Source organism: Rhamphochromis longiceps, linkage group LG17, assembly GCF_057381845.1.
Source record: "Rhamphochromis longiceps isolate RC_006_pf linkage group LG17, R_longiceps_female_GT1.1, whole genome shotgun sequence".
NCBI classification, from domain to species: Eukaryota; Metazoa; Chordata; class Actinopteri; order Cichliformes; family Cichlidae; genus Rhamphochromis; species Rhamphochromis longiceps.
This window is the reverse complement of record NC_140573.1, coordinates 31,266,625-31,288,349: the sequence shown is the minus strand read 5'-3', so window position 1 is coordinate 31,288,349 and position 21,725 is coordinate 31,266,625. Positions and strand designations below refer to the sequence as shown.

General features: G+C 41.9%; 1 protein-coding gene and 1 pseudogene across 1 annotated transcript; both read left to right on the top strand.

Moving 5' to 3' along the window:
* The first annotated feature begins 377 nt into the window (after nt 1–377).
* Nucleotides 378–16,888, top strand: lrguk (leucine-rich repeats and guanylate kinase domain containing). Its single transcript, XM_085387068.1, is given in 22 exon segments — nt 378–553; nt 555–632; nt 840–893; nt 1,156–1,257; nt 2,322–2,403; nt 2,568–2,668; nt 2,943–3,024; nt 3,144–3,268; nt 4,348–4,491; nt 4,854–4,934; nt 5,098–5,184; nt 5,356–5,462; nt 6,021–6,140; nt 6,585–6,681; nt 8,291–8,404; nt 8,479–8,680; nt 9,423–9,539; nt 10,372–10,526; nt 10,703–10,791; nt 11,160–11,228; nt 14,983–15,101; nt 15,605–16,888. Coding segments are annotated over 22 exon segments (2,400 nt in total). The 5' UTR covers nt 378–502; the 3' UTR covers nt 15,829–16,888.
* Nucleotides 16,889–19,031: 2,143 nt separating this feature from the next.
* LOC146649969 (uncharacterized) lies at nt 19,032–20,560 on the top strand (annotated as a pseudogene).
* The last annotated feature ends 1,165 nt before the right edge of the window (nt 20,561–21,725 follow it).

The following is a 21,725-nucleotide window of genomic DNA, read 5'->3' as shown; positions in this document are numbered from 1 at the left end:
ACATTTCAACAGCGTGTCTTGAGTTTTTCTATATGATTCAAGATTCTTTATTTGTCTTATTTGTGATAAGTAGTAGCAGATGACAGAAATCTATCAGCATGACTCTTTGGGTTTAAACAGTAAAAAAAAAGACTTTAACTTTACAAAATAAAAAGCCATTGGAACAAAAAACAGGCCATTTTCTCTGAATTCAGAGTTAATCTACTACATAGTTACTTTAGTGCAGCAAGAATTACCCTGGAGGAGGTGTTTATCGGTAGAAAAAGCTGTAAAACTTATGAAAATGGGTTAGGGTTAGTATCAACGAGCAGACGTTAACGCTCGGTTGAAACTACAGGACCCATAATGCCATTCACTTCAAACTTGTCAGCGTTGCCTAGCAACGCTAGTGGACCTTTCATGTGAAAAGCTAGCTAACTAGAGTTTTTTTTAAACTGTAAACGTCTTCCCTTTGACTGCTAACAAGTTATTCTGTCGTCGAGTTTTTTCTTTTAATGAAAAAATGAATGGAAAAACCGGCGAACAGTTTCCTTCCGCGTCGCTAAGCTCCTGCCCCCCCAGGGTCCCTCACTGACGCTGCTTCAGCAGAGACCCCCACCTGCACTGAGCTCGAGGAAAACGGAGGGATGGAGGTAAGGCTAGGAGGCTATGTCAACTAGTAAAAACTTTTTTTTTTTAAAAAGCAACATATAGTGTGAAACTTATTATATTCAATTATTGCAATTTTATGGTTTTCATAACAAAAATGTGGCTCAGCGTGTGTCATTGCGCCGAAGCAGAAACGGTGAGTTCATTTCGCAGGTTGAATAAATCCTCGTGTTTCTGTCACTGTGCAACAGGTAAAGCAGATGTCCTTGTACAAGAGGTCTGGGAAAATAAAACAGCACAGCAAGGTCAAATAGTTGAATGCTTGGAATTTGTGGTAGCTGCATCAACAACGGAGCTAAGCAGAGTCTATTTGTGTGTGTGTGTCTGTGTGTGTGCTGCATGAATATGTGCGCTTTTGCTTTTAGGCTCTCAGGACTTGGTTCTGTTTTCAGTGGCCTCTTGTGAAATGCATGATGTTATCTTTACTTTTATGGCACTTTGTAATTCTGTACCTGCTGGGTTCACTATTTTAATTAAACCTTACTTACTTGTTTATCTTATTTACAGAAGGATGGTGTTTTAACAGCTGAGATGATTTCAAATAGTATATTTCAACTCGGACGCTTTGGCACTGGGCTCCAGCACTCATTCTACATCCTTTCTCTGCCTGTGAGATACACATATTAATTCATTCATCCATGTTACTGGCTGTTTAATGAAGACCGAGGCTTTAGTAATGATTTGACATTGAGTCATGATCTTTTGCTGACAGTTAATAAATAAGAGCACACTTGATCATGACAATATAGCACAATATAGTTAAACTTAAGGGATATGAATCTGTCCAGCTAAGAATTATAAACCATTGTGAATCAGTTTCATCTCTGTTGGTGCAAATGAATGGGACAACAAGTGCACTGGAGAGGCCACAACTAGACTGTTACATGCCCAGTGTGAACCTGCTCTCATCTGTGAGGAGAACAAGGCGCCAGTGGCGGACCTGCCAGTGTTGTCTGGCGAAGTCCAGTTAAGCTGCATGGCGGTGTACTGAAAGCATAGGTCCCACTAAAGGATGCTGGAACCTCATGTGATGCTCATTGAGTCTGACAGTTTGGTCAGAAACATGCACATGAGTAGCCCGCTGGGAGTCATTTTGTAGGGATCTGGCAGTGCACCTTCTTTTCTTTCTTGCACAAAGAAGCAAAAACTGGTGCTCTCTCTGTGTTTATGCCCTCCTTTTGCCCTGTCCAGCTCTCCTTGGGTAGTGGCCAGTCTCTGGATTTCTCTTCTACACTTTTAAGTGCTGGGAGACACAGCAAATCTTTTCCTCCATCCTGGAGGAGCTTTGAAATATGAATGCACTGCAGATGTCTTATCCTAACACTCATGACAAGGACACTGGCAAATAGCAAAACTAGAGACAAATCATTCAGGAAGAATAAAGATGGAGCAATGGTCTGTGGCCACCATCTGCAAAATCATTCCCTTTTTGGGGATTGCCTTGTTGTTGCCTCTCCAGTGCACCTGTGGTCAATTTCATTTGCACCAAAGCAGCTGAAATAGTTTTACAATGGTCTGTGTTTCCTAACTGTAAATACTGAACTTTAACTGACTTTGTGATACTTTGCATACTTTAATGATCAAGCATCCCCTTAATTTTCCCTTAAATTAAGCAGCATAGTTTAATTTCAAGCCAAAATTAGGTTAAATTAATTTTGTATTCTTTGCTCTAGAGTCACAGTCTGAGTGACATATCTGTGCTGTGCAGTTATGTCCATCTTCAAAAGCTGGAACTGCCACACAACAAAATTCAAGGTGACTTTTTTTCTTATGCCAATATTATCTTCCTGTTATACAGTGACATCATTCATAAAATGCCATACCATGATGTGATTAAAGCACATTTATTTGCATGTAAATATTTGCTGTCTTTGTTGTTGTTTTTTTAATCAATTTTCATAACTTTCCCCAACTCCTAGATTTATCCTGCGTGAGCCACATGCCCTACCTTGTCGTGCTGGACGCTTCCTATAATGAAATCTCAAACTTCTTTGAATTCCAGCCACCCAAGAACCTAAAGGTAACACGGGTGGTCCTTGAGATGACAGGATAAGACAACATTTGAGTGGTGGCTTGGGCTTCACTCTCAAGCACTATTCCCTCAAGATAGGGCTGGATTTCCATAGCCCATCTGTAGTCGGTTAGAATATGCTTACAAGGCATTTACTGCCCTTGAATGACAGTGAACTTTAGTAAATTATTTTCCATACTCTGTGAATTTAGTGGAAGGATTTCTTCACTAAGATGTCCTGAAACTTTTTTGACTTTTATTAACAGTGTGCTGCTATTTTCAGGAGGTGAACTTCTCCCACAACCGTATGACTAAAATGAGGGATTTGTCAGCCTATGCATCGCTAACTAAACTGGTTCTAGACTGTATCCTCACTGCAAAACATTCTCTCTCAGACACATGCTTTGTGATGTATTTAAAAAAAAAGATTTGTGAACTGCATATTTTTCCTGTTGTGTATTATTCTTAACATGCCTCTACTCAGACAACAGCTTTAGTGAGATCAGTGGTCTTGAGCAATGTTGCAGGCTCACCCATCTCAGCCTTGCACATAACAAGATCTCGAGGATCAGTGGCCTGGGTGGTTTGCCTCTCACACACATCTGCCTTGTAGGTTCTTCTCTATATATAAAAGGTGGAACTTCAAATGTAGATATTTTATAAATATGCATTTTAAACTGAACTCTTGTGTTTTCCTTTGCTCTTTTGGCAGTACTTCTGTTTACATGTATGAGATTACCTGCTGTCGTGCACACATTGTTGCTGCTTGTGTATATTTTACTCATGTATGCTCCATTTCACCTGTTTCTTTTTTCCTTTTTTCTCCCTCCCTATGTGTTCTCTTTATGTCTCTGTTTTTGGCCTCGCTTTTATATTCAGTAAAACCTTGGCCTCTTGTTCGAGAATCACCATATGGTCCAACAGCAGGCCCTTTCGCTCTCTCTCACTCTCTGCCTCTTTTTCTGCTTGCATGTGTGCACACGTGTCCTTTATCAGTGTTTCCTCATTGTCAGCAGCCCATCGGCCTGGCTGTGCCTGCCCCTCTCTGTAGATTTGCTTTGGGACCAGCTGCTGGTGTTTAGAGTGAGGCTGGACCAGTTTCAGCAGACACACACACTCACACACTCAAGCAGACCCTGCCCATCCAGCATCCATCTCATCCCTTTACTGACCCCTCTTCCTCACATGCTGCCTCCCAAAACAGCATGGCATTGTCAGCCAGCCTGTTACGCAGCCCATCACAGCAGTGACCCAGAGCTTCAAGGGAGCAGCACAGTCACCCACCCCTGCTGACAGCAGCCCTCTGCCAGGCAACATGCTTGGCAAGAGTAGGCAGAGGTGTGGCCAGACGGCTAGATAACAACTTTTGTCAGTGGAATGGAGTGAGAATCAGACTGGGGACCCAGACAAGGGAGGTGTGCCCAGGTCTTGTTCTTCAGTTAGCTGGTGTGCTGGGCTATCGCCAGGCCAGCTGTTTGGCTGTCAGTCCTCACCTGTCAGAAGAGGCAGGCCTGCCACTCAACTCTGCACTGATGGGAAAGAAAGTTCAGGCACCCTTCAGAACAACCATGACCTGTCCTTAATATTTATTGGAGACAGTCACTGAGTTTATCTTAACACTTGGACAGAGGCATATGAATGAACTTCATGCTATCATGTTTTTTTTTTCTTTTCCTTTCTATGAGCAGAGGGGGAACCATCTGGAGAAAATTGAAGGGTTAGAGCACCTGAAGAGCCTGCAGGTTCTCGATTTATCTCAGAATCGTATCACCAGTCTTTCAGGCCTCGAGAACCTCCATCTGCTAGGCTCCCTCAACCTGAAGAAAAACCTGGTATTGATCTGAGAGAGTCTTCAGAATTAAACGTGTGATGTGCATATATCAGCATTAGTACCACATGCTCATAGGCAGTTACTAATTCTTGAGCTTCATATTGAAAATCAAATAGACTTTTTAGATTAAATTCTAAGATGAAGTATCACAGACTCATTGTCTGATAAGATGTGTGATTGGTAGGCTGTTTAATGCTGTTTCCAGAATACATTTCAGTACTTTAAGCCATCATTACAGATTTTAATAAGATACAACAAAATTGGAAAATACCTTAATCATAGATAAGGTCAATAATTTAACTTCATGGCATTTCAAAAGGAAACTAATACACTGTATGAACTGTCTGAGTAAACTTTTCACAGGTCAGTGAAATTCAGGAGTGCAAGCATATTCACGACCTTTTACTGTTGAGGGACCTCAGTTTGGTGGAAAACCCTGTGCAGGTAACCATGCCCTTTACTTACAACAGGATTTTGACTATGAGATAATCTATTAAATGTGTTTAAATGTGCTGTCAATGACAGAGGTCTTCTTTCCTGTTTTTCTAAAGCTGTTTTGCCAGGCAACTTTGCTGACTGTATGTGCTTGTGTGAATGTAATTGGTAGGAGCAACCTGATTACAAGCTGGCAGTCATCTTCCTCCTTCAGCATCTGACTGTTCTGGACCAAGAGGCAGTCACTGTTGAAGAAAAGGTGTGAACAGACAAAACAGATAATACTGTTTGGTTCACTAAACTGTAAATACATGTTTAATCTATCAGAAGCTTTTTTTTTGTCGCAATGAATAATACAAACCTAATGTATTCACCTAATGTTTTAAAGTCTGTGTGAACTGCTTCTGTGATTGTTAATTCTAATTACCAGGTGTCGTCAGTAAACATGTATGACCCTCCTATGGATGTGGTGGCAGCCAGGGATCACATAACCCACCTAGTGTATCAGCTGATGCAGCCCCAGGTCCTTTATGAAAGGTTCACATTGACATTTATTTAATATCCTCAGCACTACATGGCCACCAGTTCGTGTAACATTAATAAGTTTATTAATTAACAATTATTACTGGCATACAAGGAAGAGCCTGTAGCATTTAGGAAGTGCACTACAAGCAAAGGTTTCAGAACAATCCAGAGATTATGATTAACCACAATCAATACATATCTTGTAAAATAAAATATCAAGAAAGTTGTTTGCTTGAGCAGCAATTTATCCTGTTTATCTACACTCTAAAAGAAAAAAAAAAATTCAAGTATCAGCACTTTAAAAAAAACCCGATCATCAGCAAATAAAAGCTGCAGCTACAGTAAATTTGCCATTCTCCTCTGTGCTTACCAGAAGGAGCACATCCATACTGTCCACGAGGCTCGCGTTTATATTGACTGTAGGAGTGACTCTTGCTTTGTGGCTTTTTATACTTAAGCAGTGCTCATTTTTGGAAGGGGAAGATAACTGGTTTTGAAGCTAAGAGCGGGCGTGTAAAATTAAAGTAAAACTTCTGAATGCTTCGTGTGTGTATGTCTGTCTCCAAGCAGTACACTTCCCAGTGCAGACTCTCCCTACCCCATGCTGGTGCTCACAGGTCCTCGAGGCTGTGGGAAGAGAGAGCTGACTCACAGACTGTGTCAAGAGTTCAACGAATACTTTGCTTATGGGTCAGTCTTAAAACTTCTGCACACATAGTAATAATTCATATGCTGAGCTCTCAGAGCTAGTGCCCATTAGTAGCGCTTGTTTTGTAATACATTTGAAATTGCAAAAATACTATGAATTAAACATCTGACGACACAGTGGGTCCTTTAACTTTATATGATCTACCAAAATATTTTATTCTTATATTATTGAGAGTCAACTGTCAAATACAGACTGCTATTGGTAGCTTTGGCTGAACTTCAGAACATTTTTTACACTGATATATTGAAGTGACTGAAGTTTCAACATACAGCACACATGCAGAAGACATATTTCTGGCTCTCACTTTTAGTCACTTTGACAGTCTGAGACAGACTGAAAAGCCAGAGGTTTTGTCGCAGCTCATTTTCCTCTTACTAGCTGACTTAACTATGCAACTGTTTCTCTAATTGTATCTGTCACTGCAGAATCTCTCACACCACAAGGGGGCCGTACTTCGGAGAAGAGAATGGACTTGATTACCATTTTGTCAGTGAGGAGGCGTTTCAGAGTATGATTCACACCGTGAGTTAGCTTGAAGTTATTTTGAGCTATTTCGAGTGTACTCGGAATAGTTTTATGTGGTTAGTGTTTTAAATCATACCCACAGCATAATTAAATCTTCTTGGACTTACTTTAGTGCTGAAGTCACATTCAAATTGACTTCTTTCATTGGCTTTAATGAGTTGAGTAAGTTGTGTTAATTAGTTTGATTTGGCTGAATGATTTTAGTTTAACTGGCTGACATTTTTGTGTAAAATAATTTAGTGGAAATGTTGGTTGAATGGACCATTTTTGAAAACATATAATAGACATGTTAATTAAATTTTATTTCAGAATGTGCTATTACAGCATCTCCTATAACTCAATTTAGGCTCACAAAAAATGTGAAAGCTAATCAAAGGAAAGCCATCAATGAGTAGACACTGGTCAAAACTTTAAAACACCCTCAGGAGGGATCCACAAATGGCTCTCATTAAATACACAAGTTATAGTTCTTTTAGCCAGAGAAAAGTGGAGTCCTTTGGGTTTTGGGGCACATTTCTTTTCCATCTGTCTGTCTTGTCAAGCTGCCTGTTATGCAAGAGAGGTGGGGGATTATTTATAGAGGTCTGGGTCAGGTAGTGATTTACACAGGAAGCGCTTTGATGCTGATATTGATGCCTTTTGTCTTTTTGAACAGAGGTTAACTTGTCAGTCTGTTCCTCCCTCTATTTGATTTGTCCATTCTTCTCCTCCCACCAGTCTTCTTTTGCCAGGCTGTGGTTTATTGAAGTCTGGCCCTCCTTTTCTTGCTTGTTTTTGTCTTCTTTTACTTCTTTTACTCTTACTTCTCTTGTGTTAGTTCTCTCTTCAGTCCTCAAATGTGCTTTCTTGCAGCTTTACTGTCATACCTTCTTACAAAACTGACCCCAGTAATCATTTTTAATTACTGCAGTGAGATGCTTTATTTAGGAAAGGGGACACGTGAGACTTGATTTGGAAGAAGTGCTGTACATCTTATATAAGTTTTTAGTAAAAGTCATTTGAAATGTAGTGAATAACAGTTAATGAGTTTTCTCTTCAGTGTTGTTGCTTAATGTAGGTATAATATATGTATTTCCTACTCTATGCAGCGCTGAAAGGTAAAGAGGACACTAACTTTTGAGTCCATTCTGTTTACTGCTAATGGCTGCACATGTGGTTGTTTATTTGACAGTTTGCTGCTTTTATTGCAGATTTTAAAAAGTCAGTGAATGTGACTTTAAATGTCATGCATTTAATTAGTCAACATAAGCATCATAAAATGAGTTAAAACATAGAAATAAGTAACCTCATATATAATTTATATTAGAGCCGGAACAATTTGTTTATCAGTTTTTCCAACCACTTAACAGTAACAATAAGGTCAGGTCATGTGTGAAAAGTAACAAAAAGATTTATTTATTTTTCCCTGCCAGGTCAGGGCAGGTTCAGTTCACAGGTGGAATAATGGCTACAGGTTGTTAACCCTGACAGAACATGCTGGGATTGTGCATGTATGTCAAATATGTCCCATTTTAGGAGCTCATAACTGTTGCAATAACGTGATGAATAGCGAGGCAATAAAATGTTCTCTCATTCTCTTCTCTTGCACTGGGAAATGTTATTTCAGGGTAAGTTTATCCAGACCATCCAGTATGGGGGGCATAGTTACGGACTTACCAGAGATGCTGTAGAGGATGTGGCTAGAGAAGGATTGGCCTGTTGCGTGCATATGGAGCTGGAGGTATGTGAAAGGAAAGCTCATGTATAAGAGTGTTAAAAGTAGGATATCTGCAGGCATTTTGTCTCTTCTTTCAGGGTGTTTTCAGTCTAAAAAAGACCTACTTTGAGCCTCGATACATCCTGCTCATCCCCACCCAGGCTGAAAAGTACATAGGCCACCTTAAAGCCCGTGGACTCTACACCCAGGCACAAATGGATGCAGCAGTGTCACGTATAGAGCTCTACGCCAACACCAACAGGCAACGTCCAGGATTCTTCGATAATGTTATTCCCTGTGGTACTATGTTGCTTTTATTGCTTTTTAATATTATCCGGTGGTTAATCAGATGTATTATAATAATTAGCTGTTGCAGTACAAAGTGTTCCAAATATTCACAATTAATTTTCAATGGGTATCAATTTGAAGCTATGATTCCAGTTAACTGATTCCCAGTGGAAATATTTAGATGTTTCTACATTTTCAGCCCGTTTCAATACAGAAAATTTGAAGTTGAGTTTAGTTTGTTATGATCCCCATTAGTTACAGCAAAGCAGCAATCATTCTTCTCTGATACCACAAAAGACTTTACACTGTGACAATGCACCACCAATAGCCTTTGGTGTGATTGCTCTGTTCATCATTATAGTGTCTCACAAAGATTGAAAATGCCCTGGCTTAGTGCAGTCCAGCTATCATTGATATAGCATTAGATGGATTAGCACACTCCACTAAAATCCATAAACTACACTTTCAATCCAATTACCACATGTATTAAAGGCACGTAGCCGCAGAATAGCTGTGTTTATCATTCCCTCATGAAAGCATTCAGACATGTTAGGGGTGTTCTTAATGAGATGAACATACAGAGAGTGCGGGCACTCATCACTTTTATTCACTGCCAGCCTGCGCCTCATTACACTAAGGTCGTCATCCGCTTATCTTTTGATCTATTACTGTTTGATGGGGAGATACGTTGGCTCTGTTGAGCACCAGATTTCTTTGTGTGTGTGTATCTGTGTGCCTGTGTGTGTGTGAGTAGATGACTGGGAAGATGCCTACAAGACACTGAGGCAGGCAGTGAAGGAGTACCTGTTGCTAGAGGAGCAGGAGGAGGGAGAGAACAACAACAGAGCATCCCCTGACAACACCTCCACAGGTGTCTATGTGTTTGTTTATTAACATCATCATTAGCAGGTCCAAAGTGTCACAACACCAGTTTTGTAAAGCAAGACACGGGTAAAGTTCAGTTAATTAATTTGTGTCTTGGTTTTGTTTTGTTTGCTTGTTTTTTTTTTATTATTTAAAGGAGCACTCAACCAATTTGACATGTGTTAATTAAGTTCATTTTCATTGGACAGGAAGTATTACTGAAAAACTGCAAGATAATAATATCATTGGTTGAGAAGAAGTTTTTTAAAGTCTGAAAATAATAATCCTGAAGCAATTAACCAGAAATTAACCTGTGTTAGAAATCAGAGGAATAAGGAATTTAAAAGATGTGAGGGGTCTCACACAGCGCTATTAATTTCAATTGTTATTGTCATACTTTCCCTCAGGTTTATAAAGTATAATTGCTAAATCATGGAGTGTCCCCTAAAATACAAATGGGGTTATAAATTACAACACGGACAGGAAATGAGTATATCAGAGAGACAGCTCAGGTTGAGTAGTTTGGAGACAAATTTAGAGAGGCAGGGCTCAGATGGTATAGACATGTGCAGAGGATGGATAGTGGATATGCTGGACAAAGGATGTTAAATATGGACCTGCCAGGCGGGAGGAATAGAATCCCAAGTTGATTCATAAATGTAGTGAATGTAGGGGGTTAGTGTTACAGAGGAAAAAGGAAATGGAGACAGACGAAGCAACAGGAAGACAAAGTAGAGTATTATAAATTATATTTGATGATTTCAAAAATAAATAATGTCTAGAAGCTCTGTTCCATGCTGTTTAAAACTTCAGATATAGACAGTATCTGTTTCTTGTAGGTCATAATCCAGAAGAGAAGCCACTGTCGCCTGTGTCAATGTCAAGATTGACACTCACATCACACTCAGCCAGAGCTTTGGACCCCTCTGATATCTCCTACAGATCATATTTTACCAAGATCCAAAAAGAGCTCCACCCTCAGAAGAGCTCCACTGTGAGTTACAGGATGTCTAATGATAAATGTATTGATAATGAAGCCTACAAGTAAATTATTCTAATTTGTGAATATTATGTTTGTTTCTTACATGTTTTTTTCTCCCCTCCTGCTCTGCTTTTTAATCGCTCCACCCACCAACTTTTCTGTGCCCTCATTGCATCTCCGTTCTCCAGGAGCTAGCTTCCATTAGGAGGCGTGAGCAGCTGGTGAGGGAGGCTATAGTGGGGAAGAGTCCAGGGGTTTACAGCCAGCTCTTCAAAAGGTAGAAACAAGCAGCATGCACTCCACTCCACTCCATTACTTAATATCAAGTGGGCACTTTGAGCTGGGCCAAATTGGTTTAATTGGACCACTTGTCCCAATTGTGCTTTGATGGTTTGTTTTGAGTCATTGTTTGACATTGAGGGTGAAGTGGCAGGTGCCCAAATAATTTGAATCTAACCGTTTGTTAATGTGATGGGTTCTTGTTAGAGGTGCACTCCACTCACTTGTCCTAAAGTACACCTGTTGCCAGATATGAATGATTGGCTGCATATTTTATTCAAGCGGACTATTTTGCAAGGTAATGTGTGTGAACTTATGGTGGCGAAGAAAAACACTGAATCATTACTTACTTTTTGTTTTCCTCAGTTCTGCTCAACCAGTGGCGTCATCTGTGCATAATGATGATTCTGGTAATCTTTTTCATGAGGACAGTGGGTAAGGCCAGATGTTACTGTATGAAAATAACAGATACAGTGATCAAAGTTAGATATGATTTCACTCGGCGCATGATCAGTAAATTCATAAAAATGGCTTATTGATTTATTTTAACGTGAGAGAAGCCAGAGGAAGTCTTACAGTTTTATTAAAAAGATAAGATAAGATAAGATAAGATAACTCTTTATTGTCATTGCACAGTCATACATAGTACAGTAGTACAATGAAATTGGAAAAACTGTCCTACGTCGGCACTACATATAACACAACACGACACGATATGACACATCACAACGTAACAAACAACACAACACAGTATATTAACTTAGTATAAAAAAGAAGAATAAGTGTATGTGTATTGCACACTGTTATTATTGCACATTAATTATTATTGCACCTTGTTATAAGTATAAATATTATTGTTATCGTTTTAAACATTGTTACCTCCCCCTAAAAAGTCCAGGGAGGTATCCAGTCAGGTCAGCTATTTACATTGATCAGGGCTATTGCCCTGTTGTAAAAGCTGTCCTTGAGTCTATTTGTTCGGGACCTCAGCAGCCTGAACCTCCTGCCAGACGGCAGCAGCTTAAACACCCGGTGTCCTGGGTGTGTGCAGTCCCGTAGGATGCTGCGTGCCCTCTTGAGACAGCGAGTGCTGTACAGGTCCTTCAGGGAGGGAAGAGGATGTCCAATGATTTTTTGGGCCATGTTGATGACCCTCTGGAGTGCCTTTCTGTGTGCTGTGGTGCAGCTGGAGAACCACACACCGATGCAATATGTCAGCACACTTTCAATGGAGCAGCGGTAGAAGACGGTCAGCAGCTCCTTCTTCAGGTCCATTTTTCTGAGGATTCTCAGAAAGTGGAGACGCTGTTGGGCCTTCTTTAAGACCGCAGAGGTGTTAGAGCTCCATTGGAGGTCTGTGTCTATGTGCACACCCAGAAACTTGAAACTGGAGACCCTTTCCACGCACTCCCCGTTGATGCTGACAGGCTGCAGCTCGGACTTCCTCCTTCTGAAGTCAACTACCAGTTCTTTTGTTTTGGTGGTATTGAGGTCCAGGTTGTTGTCTGCACACCAATCTGACAGCCTCTGAACTTCAGCTCTGTATGCAGTCTCATCTCCCCCTGAGATGAGCCCCACCACAGTGGTATCATCTGCAAACTTGATGACTGTGTTGTCTGGGTGGGAACTAACACAGTCATGTGTGTACAGAGTGTACAGTAGGGGACTCAGTACACAGCCTTGTGGAGAGCCGGTGTTGAGGCTGAGGGCTGAGGAAAGATGAGGCCCCACTCTAACTCTCTGTACACGGTCTGAGAGGAAGTCTCTGATCCAGCGGCAGGTGGTGGAAGGAAGTCCAATTTCCAGCAGTTTATCTATTAGTCTGTCCGGGAGTATCGTATTGAAAGCAGAGCTAAAGTCAACAAAGAGCAGCCTGGCGTAACGGCCCTGCACTTCCAGGTGAGAGATGGTGGTGTGGAGCGTTGTAGCAATGGCATCTTCAGTTGATCTGTTAGCTCTGTATGCAAACTGGAGCGGGTCGAGTGTGGGTGGCAGGCAGGACATGATGTGACGTCGGACCAGTTTCTCAAAGCACTTCATTATAACAGGTGTTAGAGCAACTGGTCGGTAGTCGTTGAGGCTGCTAATGTTAGTACGCTTTGGCAGTGGGACAATTGTGGCTGACTTTAGGCACGGCGGGATGCAGGACTGGGACAGTGAAGTGTTGAAGATCTTAGTGAAGACCCCAGCCAGCTGGTCTGCACACTCTTTTAGGACCTTTGCGGTTACCCCATCTGGTCCGGTGGCCTTCCTGGGGTTCACTGCCCTCAGTGTGCGCCTCACCTCATATTCCTGCACTATGAGGCTTGGGCTGCTGCTGTCCGATGTTTTTGCTGCTGCTGCCTCTGGTCCCTTCACCTCAAAGCGTGCGAAGAAGTGGTTCAGCTCCTCTGCAAGCTCCGCGTTACCCTCAGTCAACGTGGTATTGCCAGGTTTGTAGTTGGTTAAGTGCTGAACTCCCTGCCATACCTGTCGTGAGTTGTTGGTGGTGAAGTGGTCTTCGATCCTTCTCTTGTACGCTGCCTTGGCCTCTCTGATGCCTCTTTTCAACTGAGATCTGGCTGCACTGTACTGCATACCATCACCGGATCTAAAAGCGGCGTCACGTTGCTTCAGCAGGACCTGGACCTCTTTAGTCATCCAGGGTTTCTGGTTGGAATACACCCGGAGACGTTTGTCCACAGTGACACTGTTGACACAGAAGTTAATATATGAGAGCACTGATGTTGTGTGCTCTTCAAGGTCCTGATGTTCGAACACGCTCCAGTCCGTGTTTTCAAAACAGTCCTGCAGCTGATGTGATGCACCTTCTGGCCAGGTTTTCACAGTTTTTGTGACTGGGGGGGCTCTTCTCCTAATGGGAGTGTATGCAGGGATCAGCAGCATGGACATGTGGTCTGACAAACCTAGATGTGGTAGAGGGGTTGCTCTGTAGCCTTTTTGGATGTTGCTGTAGGCTTTATCCAATGTGTTTTTCCCCCTCGTTGCACATTTAATATGCTGTTCAAATCTGGGGAATACTGACCTTAAATCAGCATGGTTGAAGTCCCCAGCTATAATGTGCACTGCGTTTGGATGGGAGTTCTGCTGGTTGCTTATTGTCTTGTGCAGCTCCTCCATGGCAGAGTTAGCATTAGCATTGGGTGGTACATACACGGCCGTTACCATGACAACAGTAAACTCGCGAGCAAAAAACAACCGTGAGCTAAAGATTAAGGAGCAGGAAATGGCCTTAGCAGCGGTACTCTTGACTCCCAGAGCCAGTTTTTACGACATTACTTGTTTTTTTTATCCAGCTCAGTTTACAGGTTTAAGCCATGCTGGTAAAAATCTGAACACACATCCCACACACGCATAGACACACACACACACAAATACACCCACTCATAAATTCAGATTTTATTGCCTCTGCTGCTATTTAACTCCCCTGTGTGTACACTTACACTCAATAAACCTGTGTACTGCGCAAATAAGTATTTAATCAGGTACCCCATAATATGTGTGATGTGCACGCAAATGGGAGCCATCAATTTAGTTCGTCCAAAAAAAAAAAAAAAAAAAGTCATTTAAGATACATGCATAGAAACCTGTGCTGTCAAAATTAATTTGTTCCCTCTGGGCCCTCGTCTTCAGAAGGCAGGTTTCATCAAACTTGTTGAAAATCTGCAAGTTCTGTCATCGCGGTGTGAGTAATACATGCCTCCAGTGTGTACAGTAGGCATTACTCACTCGCTCAGTAATTCTATGCAGGATTCCAGACATCTGTCTCCTTGCTGGCACTGCTCTTAATAGGGATGTGTCTTTACCTGTGTGTGCTTATTTCCCATGTTGTTATTGTGTAGTAACTGTGTAGTCTTGCGTATGCATTTGTATACATACACATTGTATAGCTTCTAGGTAAATGGAAAATCTGTACCCGAGTACTTATTATTGCATTATTGATATTACTGTTGAATACTGTCAGTCTCTGCAGCAGTGGTTTGCATCACATTCTGCCTGACTTTCATTTTGAAGCTCTTCTACCCATTTCATTTGTCATTTCACTTTTTGTTTTATTACCCGTGTAACAACCATATGTTTGTGTTGTTGCCTCCATTACACCTGCCACTATGTGAACTTCCTTTCCACTGCTTGTCTGTCTCTGTGTTTTTGTCTTCCCTTCTTGTCCCTTTTTGCATTTGACAAACAGCTCGGATGATTCTCGTGCCAGCTCAGCTTTGTCAGTGCCCAGTTCAGCCGGCGCCTTCTCTGACTTAGCAGAACCGCTACATGTCTCAGTCATGGGACATGCTTCGGAAACACTTAAAGGTTACTAAGTAATTTTTTTATCTGATGTGTTTAAATGTCTGTATCTATTTATGTTCTATATAGAAAGAAATTATTTTTTATATTTATAGAAGCCAAGGAAGGGGTGGTTTAATATGAAAATTATTCTGAAGGAACATTTTAAATAAAATATAATCTTTTAGTATTTTGCTGTATTAATCTCTATAATGAATGGTTTTGGGTAAAATCATTCATTATAGAGATTAAAAGGTTCCTTATGTGCTTTTTGTTATAAATGTGCTTTTTCATTAGATGTTCATATTAAATGTAGCTAACGTTTTGAATAAAGAGTTTTGGAAGCTAGGTGAGGGGCAGCCAATCAAAAGAAAGTAAAGCTTAAAGAGACAAAAATAGAGCTGGAAATAATTGTGACAGGTTATAACAGGTTTGTTTACTGTCTGTGGGAAAAACAGAAAATCTAATGATAAAATAATAAAGTTGGCTTGCTGAACTTCTAAAGATTGTTGATTGATTATTGATTTCAGACCACGTTCCATCCAGCCAAACACCTAATGACCCTCATCCAGGAGCAGATCAACTAGCTGCAGCTGTGTCCCCATGCTCTGATCGACGCCCAGGGTCCAACGTTAAGCCCATCCTGCCCCCAATCCCCACTGGGCGCAGGACCCCTGCAGCACCCAGCCTATCTCCTTCACCCAGCCCCAAACCAGGAGTGGAAGAGGAAGGAAATGCAAACATGGAGGGATAGCTTTAAAGGGATTTTGATTTCTGGCACCTAAATGAAGTAATACATTTTTGTAAGAGTAAGATTTTGTAAGCATTAGATTAAAAAATGAGAGGAAAAGGTTGAAGAATATGTGAAAGTACATAACTTAAAATACAAGCTTGTATTCTGACACTGTAAAAACCACGTTTGTTGCTTTTTTCAGTACACAGACGGGATATGTCGAAGCCAAACACTTTGAGTTAGATTAGCCTGTCACTCGTGCTGCTGCCTCTTTAGATATTTAGATGTACTTCATTGATTTATACTCAATATGTTGTTTATCATGAGTGATGACACAGATTACTATAAACATGGTGACATTATTATTACTACTGTTGATGACACATTATTCTTCAGACTCACTGATTGGAAAGCGTGTTTTTCATGCATGATAAATATGATGTCTGGATAAGAAGCAGTTCTTTTTGTCTTCTCGTGTGAACATTTATATATCCACAGCAGAGATATTTGCTCATCTTTGAAAGTTTATATATACAAACTATGCTATAAATGCCATTTCTTGATATGATATTAATATTTTTGACAGTGTAATAGTAACATTTTATTTCCTAGTGTTCTGTAATCTCATCAAGTACAATTTGGCATCTCGATACTGATCTTTGTGTAGCGTGGAGCTCTTGTCATTGGATGATAAATATATCATTAATCTTTATCTTTTCTGATGGGATTATTTATCCGGCTGAAAATGCATTCATATGGAAGTTGTTGATAGATATTAAGCAGTCCACCATCATAAACATCCTACTATATTTTCAAAGTGTCTGTGTGTTGCACGCAGCCTTGCATGCGCCAACATGTTTGTGGGTTTGGCACAGTGTCTATTAGTGAGTCGTATTAAATAGAAATTGCCATTCGTCACAGATGTGTGCATTGCTTATTTAACTGGTCCCTCAGCCGGTCTTCTTGTAGGTAAATGTAGATTTGCACACACTGTATGCAGGTTTGGTCTCCTGGGTTATACATATGTGTGCAGCGTGTGGGCAGTGTGTGTTCGCTCACACACACACACATATACACAGAACACCTGGCTATCCATCACTGTCTGTCTTCCTCTCAGGCAGCAGATGTTGCAACTCTGTCATAATTCTTTTGGAAGTTTGAAGCCAGACTGTGTCTTTAGGGCCCCTGGAGGTCTAACCTACTTACTCTGCAGTCGACACCTCACTATAGCTAATCGTGGCCTAACATGTTGTCTTCCTGTGCATTAACATTACATTAGATTCGACTTTGTGCATGATATGTAAGGTATGCAGAACCGCGTGCAGCTCATTAAAGTGAAGTTTGAAATGAGGTGAGAAAGAGGGAGTGGGAAGCTACTTCCAGTCTGGATGTATGCCTTTGTTTTTTTGCCTACCTGTTCACAGCATTAGACAGCATGCCTTACATATTTTTTTCCCTTTTTTTTCTGACAGCAAGGTAAATCTACTCTAAACATGCCTTTTAACGTGCTATACAGTTTATTTATCTGTGATGATTCTATACAAAGCAATCCTTAAATAACATTGCATTACCAGAGAAAGCTTAAAAAGGATGCACTGTCTCCTTTTAGAGATGGTTCATTGGGTTGCATGTGCCTGGTACTGCTTGCCTCAAGCACTTGGCTTCTTTCACTTCACCAGCTGCTGGAAGATAAACATGTCCCACGCTTTCATTTTGATGCTTTTATAACTTCTCAAGACACAAACACTTCTTGGTACACAGAAAAAGTGACCGCGTCTGAGATTTATGTCTGGAGGAAAGAGAGAGTGGTTATGGCGATAGATATGCAGAAGCACGTTATCAATTTTCACAAAGCTGAAATAGGCAATGTTATGAATTAATTTTTTATGATATTTGTAAGACTCAAGCAATGAATGGAGAGAGAGTTAATCTATATTTTAATTCCAGAAAGAATGTTGTGAGAAATAATGGAAATTGGAAGCAGCATGGCATCAGAGTGCACCCTAAAAAATTATTCAGGGGCTTAGTAAATATCATTATAATTCTAAGTTAGATGACCTTGATTAAATCTTTGAAAATCACAAAAGTGTTATCTTGAGTTGAAAATACTGAAAAGAATGCTTAAATTTTCAACACCAGTTTTTGAGTTGAACTGAGCTCTTTTGTTCAAGTTTATTTAAAAGAAAAAATTCTGTATTTGAAACACAGGGTGCATTATTTAAATCTACTCAATATATCTCATAGAAAGTACTCATAATAACTGAGACACTGGTATTCATACTTATCATTGTCTTTAACTTTAATTATTAATGGTTCAAAAATCAATATAATTTTGTCCCCCAATACTAACTTAAAACTTTGAGTAAGACTAATGACCTTTGGCATGTACCGCACGCGAGGAGCATGGCCTCATGGGAGATTTTCTGCACGTTGAACGAGACAGACACACATCCACTGCAGACTTGGTAACGTTTTCAGGTAAGTGACCAATTCTTACATTAGCTGTCTTTATCCACACCGTTCTTTTATAACATGTTCTGAAGAAAGCGTTTGTCATGGTGGCTCACTTTTCGCAGCGTGTTTGTGCACGTTAATTTAAGTTTTCAACCCGTCTTCCAGTCAAGGCGGCGGGAAACCGCACCCTTTTATCCTTTTACGTTCTGAGTCGCTATCTGCGTTCCGGGTAATTTGACCGGAATGTCCCGGTACCAGCGACCTGACCGTTTAATTGGGGGCATTTTAGGAACCACGTGAAAGCAGGTGTGCTCAGACATTTCTAGAAAATGGCCCTGTTGAGTCGCGGTGCGGGAGCTGCGGTAGTCACGCGGCCTGACTCACTCTGTCAGGTTGTTCAGGAGGAGATGAACAGACGTCATCAATGGCTTTGGTAACTAAGAAGACCTGCCCGCGGAACAGTTCATAGCAGCAACCATGCTGCTTAGCTTTCTTGTTCTATGTGGGGTCTTTCAGAGCATATAAGACGCTGCTTTCAGCTTTGTCCCGAACAGGGCCAGTTTTTGAGAGAACACTGACAGGACCGCCTGGGTCAGCAGATTACCTCATCCAGGGCCGGTCCAAAGTACTATGGGGCCTTAAGTAAATTTAGACTGGGGGCCCTACTTCCTTTCAGATCCCAGAAAATAATGAAAAAAAAAGCTTTGGTCCTAAATATATTGATGAGTTCATGGCCTGTCATCCAGTGTCACCATGAGTATAGGCGCAGCCCTTTAAGTGGGTATTCCCCTTGTGCGCGCAGCACTGAAGTATTTTAGTCCACGCCCACCTGCTGTGTGGGCCTCACCCTGGTCTAGTATAAGTTACGGTGAGACCAGGAAATCGGCTCTACCGTTTTTCTTCAGCCAGCCAGAAGATGTCCAGCGAGACCATCCGTCTGTGTCCATCCTGCCAGACCGGCTACATCATGTCGTATGACCGACATGCCGTCTGCGTGGGCTGCCTCGGTCCTCACCATGCGGACCTTGCCCTCACACCTTAATCCTATTGCTGCTCCTGTTAGCTCCTCCCGCCAGAGGAAAAGCAGCGGAGGTCAGCCTTTTTCAAGGCTGATGCTGAGGAGGCGTTCCCACTAAGAGAGGCACTCGCTGGAAGAAGCCATCGAGTTCTTCGATGGTGGGCCGGAATTGGATGATTCCACCCACCGTGAGGAAAACGGCAGTGGTGGCAGCTCCACTGCCTCCCAGCTGGGCAGCCTGGTGACAGAAGGGTGGATGAGCCGACGCTCATCCACCCCTGGCCTTCACATGTCGGCAAGGACGCCGCTCCCAGTTGTTGGTGCGCTGCTCCTGGATCTGCCTGGCATCATCCAGGAGGCAGCTGGTGAGAAGGAACTTCCCGTCCCTCAGCCTGCTCCACCCCCATCTGATGATCGTGGCTCAAGAGTTGGGAGTTCGCCTTGTAATCGGAAGGTTGCCGGTTCGAGCCCCGGCTTGGACAGTCTCGGTCGTTGTGTCCTTGGGCAAGACACTTCACCCGTTGCCTACTGGTGGTGGTCAGAGGGCCCGGTGGCGCCAGTGTCCGGCAGCCTCGCCTCTGTCAGTGCGCCCCAGGGTGGCTGTGGCTACAATGTAGCTTGCCATCACCAGTGTGTGAATGTGTGTGTGAATGGGTGGATGACTGGATATGTAAAGCGCTTTGGGGTCCTTAGGGACTAGTAAAGCGCTATATAAATACAGGCCATGATCTGGCGGGAAGGTATGGCTCCACTCACTCTCGTTGCCCAGATCCCATCTGGCCTCAGTTCCCAGGGATGATGACCAACCTCTCTGAGGCAGCAGCAGAGCCAGCGAAGATTAGAGCGCCGGTCTCTACCTAGGGCTTCACAGAGGGCTTCACAGACCGGAGTTTTCCGCCTGTTCCCCCTCTGGAGCCGAGCCTCGCTTCAGTTTTCGGCACCAAAATGACCAAGGTCGTTGGACAGCGACCGGCCCATCCCGCCAAACTTGACCAGCTGATAGCAAGGTTCACTGATCGCGCACATCAATGCACTGTTCAGTCAGCTGCATTGACTAACAACACTGATTTGCTAGCGTTTGTCATCTCCAGGAAGGTAGAGGAAGCAGAGCTGCCAGAGGAGCTGAAAGGCTTTCTCTGTAAAGCCGCTGACACGATTCTGAATATGTGCGCCACTTCAGCGGTGTGTTCCTCTCGCATCGCTGCCTGGCAGACGATGGTTCAGAGGGCAACCTGGCTCCGCCTCTTCCCTCTAAGATTATACAATCTCACAGGGAAATAGTGCAAGCAATTCATAACATAAAATTTAGAAGCTTAGTAGAAGATAATACTTTATGTTGAGGGTTTAGTCTGCATACTGAACAACTCCACTTATATGGATTTATGTCTGGATGTGTAAATTAATCTTTTGCATGTTAGAAAATAAGGTCCAGGTTGCAAAAAATGGTAGATTTTTTTTTTTTTTTTTGATTGAATCAGAATTTTGGCCTTCAGATTTTTTGTCCTCTCCCATCCAGGTCAGTGCAGCGTTTCATAGGATCACGACCCTGAACCTTGAACCAAAGTTCATGTCATCGTTGGACTTGTATTCATCCAAACTCCTGTCCTTGTTTCAAGCCAAGAAAGGTGCTGCTGGACAACGCCACAGGGCACAGTTAAACCTTCTGCTTCAGGTAAGGAAGATTGCATTTTCTAACCACAAAAACGTTCCAACACAGCATTGAAGAGGCCCTTCCACTAAAAACGGCTTTTCTTAGGTTTCTGTTCAATATTTTAGCTCCACAGGTGTTCTTACCTTGATGGTGGGTGTGAAAACAGGTCAACAACAGAAAAAAAATAGTTATGTTTAAGCTAGAAATGGTAAGTCATGTTTTAAATGTGCAAATTTTGCCTCAGTTGAGACTTCCTGTTTTACAGAGTGGAAATTCCATCGAGAAAAAACGAGAAGTCATCATCAGATGTTTCATTGACCATCTGGGAGAGGATCCAAGTGCCTTAATCAAAACCTTTGAGGTTGGTGCAATAAATCTGTTTTAGGAATATTAGTACTGTATTTCCCGGACTACAAAGCGCACCTGAATATTAGCCGCACAAGCTAAAATCAGGGGAAAATCCTGGTTTGTACATACATTAGCCGCACCTGACCAAAAGCCGCAGGTGTTTCAATGTTGACTTATCATATGTAAGAGAATATGCACAAAGGGAATTGTCAGGAAAGAGATGGCTGTTTGGAGACACACCCCTTTTATTAATATCTTGAAAAACAAGTTATGGGTACATATTTGCATAACTTTTTAGGTATATGTACAAGTAGCGGTAATTACAAGTAGGACACATGTACTGTGCTTCATAAATGAGTAACAAATGTAGTACATAACAATAACCTGCAGCACACCAGAAAAATAGATTCAGACTACCTTTTAGGCTCAGGTGCAGCGACACGGCTT